Raw genomic sequence first — 4,661 nt, forward strand, 5'->3', positions numbered from 1 at the left:
AAAATGGCTAAAATGCGACCGATCGCTGTGGCTCCCCCTGTGGACCAATGTTGGTGTTTTTTTCTAATTTTTGGTATGACTAAGTCATGGTATGGTATGCTGTACTAATGGGTATGGACTAGTAAGCTATTAATAATATATTTTGTGTTGAAGGAACATTTTGTTGGTGTTTTATTCACCTTTTGCTCGACACACAAACTTGAAACAACAAACGTTACGAACGCATTAATGAAGGGTCATTAGTCTCTCACTTTCTATCAACGCCCTCAAGTATGCAATTATAAGTGTTAATAAGTGTGACAATAATCTATTAAGTGATGATCTGAAGAACATGTCATGGTGGGGAGGATAACACCAGCCAAAAGAAGTTTCACAACCCAGATGTTGTTCATATTAATGGATTTTAACGGTTCTATAAATCAGCAGTAAATGTTGTTACTGAAGATTGATTCTTGACCTTGGAAACAGTCGTTGATAAAACAGTCGTGTCATAAAGTCTGTTAACCAGCTTCTGGAGCTTTCAGTCATATCACTTTTATAATTATTATTAATTATTTTGTCGAGTGATTTTATTAACTTTTATTGTATATTATTGAATTGTTTGATTTTATGATCTATGGATAAATTGCTGTTTGTTTTTCTTACTGTGTAATATAAGGTGTCCTTGAGTGCTTTGAAAGGCACCTATAAATGAAATGCATTATTTTTATTATTATCACCTGGTTTTAAAGGGTAGCGACACGTTTCTGTGTCTAACTGACTAATGGAGCAACAATTTTTGAAACTGGTCCAGCACTGAGCAACAGGGCTGCAGCTGGCAGCAGTGAAACAGGCTGCAGTGTAACCACTCGGGGCATGTACGTCAATGTAAGCCTACCTAAAGTGTTTGTTTTTGCCACTGACAGATTATTATAAATGTCTGACAACATTGTGGAAAGGATCCTTAAAGAGAAAGACCTTTTGGTTAAAGAGAAAGATCCATTTTGTTCAATCAGAAACAGCCCCAAAGTCGCCATCATCAAACCCACCAGACTCCATTTAAAAAACAGTAATTTTATATTTGTAAACACACTTCATTCAGAGTCGACTGAAACAAAATAAAACTTACAAAAGAACACCTTGGCTTGTCTTTCCACTGTGCCAACAATCTCCAACTCTTGTTTAGTTAAAGTAAACTCTTAATTCACCCAGTTAGATGTGAAGACATGCTGCCTCTATACAGGCTATAATTACTGTTTATTTGAATGGAGTCTGGTGTTTTGGGGATTGTGATTTCAGGGCTGTTTCTCAAAACAAAAAGGTTTGTCTCTTTAGAGAGCCTTTTACATAATGTTGTCAGACACTTGGAAAAACAATCCGAGCCTGTTGGTGGCAAAAACAAACACTTTGGCTGTGTCCGAAATCATTCACTAATCCACTTCTCTCTATTCACTATATAAGGAGTTCTTTGTAGAGGACTGTATAGTGAGCTCATCTGCAACATGAAAAAACACTTTCAAACACTACTCAGGTCATTTTCTGGGCGGCATTAAAGGGATAGTGCACCCAAAAATGAAAATTCAGCCATTATCTACTCACCCATATGCCGAGGGAGGCTCAGGTGAAGTTTTAGAGTCCTCACATCACTTGCAGAGATCCAAGGGGAGAGGAGGTAGCAACACAACTCCTAATGGAGGCTGACGGCACCCCAGATTCAAACATCCAAAAACACATAATTGAAACCACAAAATATCTCCATACTGCTCGTCCGTAGTGATCCAAGTGTCCTGAAGCCCCGACATAAAAAGTTGTTTGGAAAAACGTTTTTCCAAACAACTTTTTTTGGGGCGCCGTCAGCCTCCATTAGGTGGAGTTGTGTTGCTACCTCCTCTCCCCTTGGATCTCTGTCCGCTATATAGGATATATAGTGCAGCACTACAGCACTACTAAATGGCGAACTGGTGTGAACATGCTCTGAGTGGTTACAGTATAGCCTGGCTGCAGCAGTCTTGTTCCATACTGGACCAATTTCAAAAACTGCTGTCATGACTAGACACAAAAACACAACATAGGGTCCAGGTTAAAAAATAGAGAAGAGGGCTTTGCATCGATGTTAATGCTTAAAAGTTCAAATTTAAAATCTAGAGTGGAAAGTTTCAGTTCAGCTACCAAACTGACCTCATGGTTAGAGTGGATGAGAGGTCCGTAAAGTGCACCAGAATTATGGAAATCTTGACATTGACAATTAATGGCAAAATTCATCTACTGAGGAAGATCATGTGGTAGAACTGAAAGCTCCAGAGCAGCTTCTACCCTTGTGGTTTTGTCAGCATTAGTTAAGTATTTATTTACCATGAATAAAGCTATTAATTATAACTTACTGACCCTTTATATAATGTGTCATTAGAAAGTGACACAGATATGTTGGTAGAAGAAGATATACTTAATTAATCCCAGAGGGGAAATTCAATTTTTTCACACAGGCCCGAAATACACATACATGCACAAACAGGACCTTTATGTGCATTAAATAGAGCGATGTCAGAGCTAGCTGGTTCAGCGTCTTGTTCAAAGGCACCTTAACAGTGCCCAGGAGGTGAACTGGCTCCTCACGAGCAGCCAGTCCACGCTCTGTACTTGGTCCGTACGGGGGCTTGAGCCACTGGCCCTCCAGATCCCAAGCCAAGTCCCTATGGACTGAACTACGGCGTGACTGGTTCAGTTCCTGCTCTGGGCTTTGTTACATGTCACTCTCCTCCCTCTCACCCCATGTTTCCTGTTTGTATTTACACTTCAAAGTCTCCAGTAAAGGTGGAACCGCCAAAATAAAGTCAACTTTAAAAGGAAAAAAGAATAATTTTATCAGAGACTGGAGCTGTGGGGGTCGACTTTTTCAGGTAATATAAAACCCTGCCTGATGAGATCAGTGTGACAGGGTCAGTATCGTCCTACTGCTACAATGACAAATCTCTCAAACTGCACATTTTCGTTCTGCTGAGTCATTGATTACTTTATGTCACTGATTCATGCTCTCAGAGGACTCTTAAGCCTTTTGTCACCCTCGCTCGGTGGCCTCCTTAACTACAACCAGCGTGACACTACAACCGATAAATTAAGAGCCTTTATTTAGCCTCTCAGCGCCCAGGGGTGCGGGGTGACTCAGTTCAGTGTGGCCAGCTTTTGCAGGATGGCTCAGCTGTATGTGGAGCGTGGAATCATCGCAGGGGTTATGAGGGGGAAATGTGCTGCTGGATGAAATGTGCAATCAGCAAAGAGCGCCTTGGACTCAGTGTGCATGTTTACACGCATCGGGGTAAAAATCTTTGGCCTGGATTTCTCATTTGAGTCGGTAAATCTTTGCCTGAGCTGGTGACAGCAGCCATCAGACATATGGAAGATGAATTATGACCCACGTTGGTGCTGACAGCTTTCGATTTGTTGATGATGGTTTTCCATTGATTTGTAGCATTTTCTGCTGCTGACGAGTTTCGCCTTCATTCATCAGTCGTTCTTTTCTCTCCTCACCTGACATCTGCTGTTTTTATTTTTCTCCCCTCTCCCTTCAGACAACTATAGAGAAGCGCCCCCTTGTGCCAAAGGCCAGCACCGCCACCTCAACAGGCTCCACTGCTGCCACCAAAAATGGAACTGCTACCACAGCAGCCAGTAAAGCTGCTACATCAGTGCGCACGACGGCGTCTACCCGCACCGCTGCTACCACTGCAGCCAGGAGGCCTCTGGGTACGACCGACATGCTCACACACAGACATTCACGTACACACACACACACGTCTTTGATGACTTTATTCACACATGTAGCCCTTATTAATGACCGCACACTCACCATCTGTGTTTCAGCCTCGAAGACAGACAGCAAACCAGGAGAGGAGAAGAAGCCCGGCACTCTGAGGACTTCCACAGGTATTACAGCACTGCAGGAGACACTCAGGAGAAACTCTGCCTTTAGTTTGTCATTCAAGCACATATTAAGAGTCAATTAAAACACATGAAAATCAAACTGGAAGCGAAACATGTACCAATACACCTGATGAAATGCGCCACAAGTTGGATGAGCATTCCTGTGGAAGCTCAGTTCTACTAGCATCTGATCCATTTTGTACCCAGATCTAGTAAAAAAATTGCTATTTGTACGGTTTTGCTTGCAGCCAATCACTGCGAGCGTTTTTTGATTTAATAATATGTGTGATTGGTCAGTACCACAGCAGCTACAACCCATAAGCCCCATTTCCACTGAGAAGTACGGTACCGTTCAGGTCGGTACGCTTTTGTTTCCACTGTGAAAAGTCGTGGATGGTACCCATGAAACCGTTCTGTATCGTCCATTTTTTGGCACCCACTCTGTTAGGGTACCTAGAACACAGGCAGCATTAAACCCCTGCGGTATTCAACATCATAACTCAGTTACAGATGGGGAGACATTTTGTCAGGTACCCGCCCCTGCAGGCAGACAGGCCAATCATAACGTAGCATCAAGCTGGCTCAGACCAGGGTCCGACAACAACACAGCTGCGCTCCATCGTTTCAGATTTCCTTCATTTTCATGCTGGTTTTGTGGATTTGGAGCTAAATGTTGTGCCTGGGGCACGTCGTGTATTAATGATACTTGTTACCTGGAGAGGTTGGAAAAAAATACACGTTTCTTCCCTGCTCCAAAACCAAAA

General features: G+C 42.6%; 1 protein-coding gene across 8 annotated transcripts in view; it reads left to right on the top strand.

Moving 5' to 3' along the window:
• Positions 1–4,661, top strand: part of LOC126398118 (microtubule-associated protein 4) — a 162,049-nt gene that overhangs the window by 141,139 nt on the left and 16,249 nt on the right. For all 8 annotated transcript variants that reach the window (XM_050057335.1, XM_050057334.1, XM_050057337.1 and 5 more), the window contains 2 exons: positions 3,546–3,720; positions 3,838–3,900. In XM_050057335.1, coding sequence (XP_049913292.1) covers positions 3,546–3,720; positions 3,838–3,900 — 238 coding nt within the window. The remainder of the gene's footprint in view (positions 1–3,545; positions 3,721–3,837; positions 3,901–4,661) is intronic.

The sequence above is a fragment of the Epinephelus moara genome, chromosome 11 (genome assembly GCF_006386435.1).
Source record: "Epinephelus moara isolate mb chromosome 11, YSFRI_EMoa_1.0, whole genome shotgun sequence".
Taxonomy (NCBI): domain Eukaryota; kingdom Metazoa; phylum Chordata; class Actinopteri; order Perciformes; family Serranidae; genus Epinephelus; species Epinephelus moara.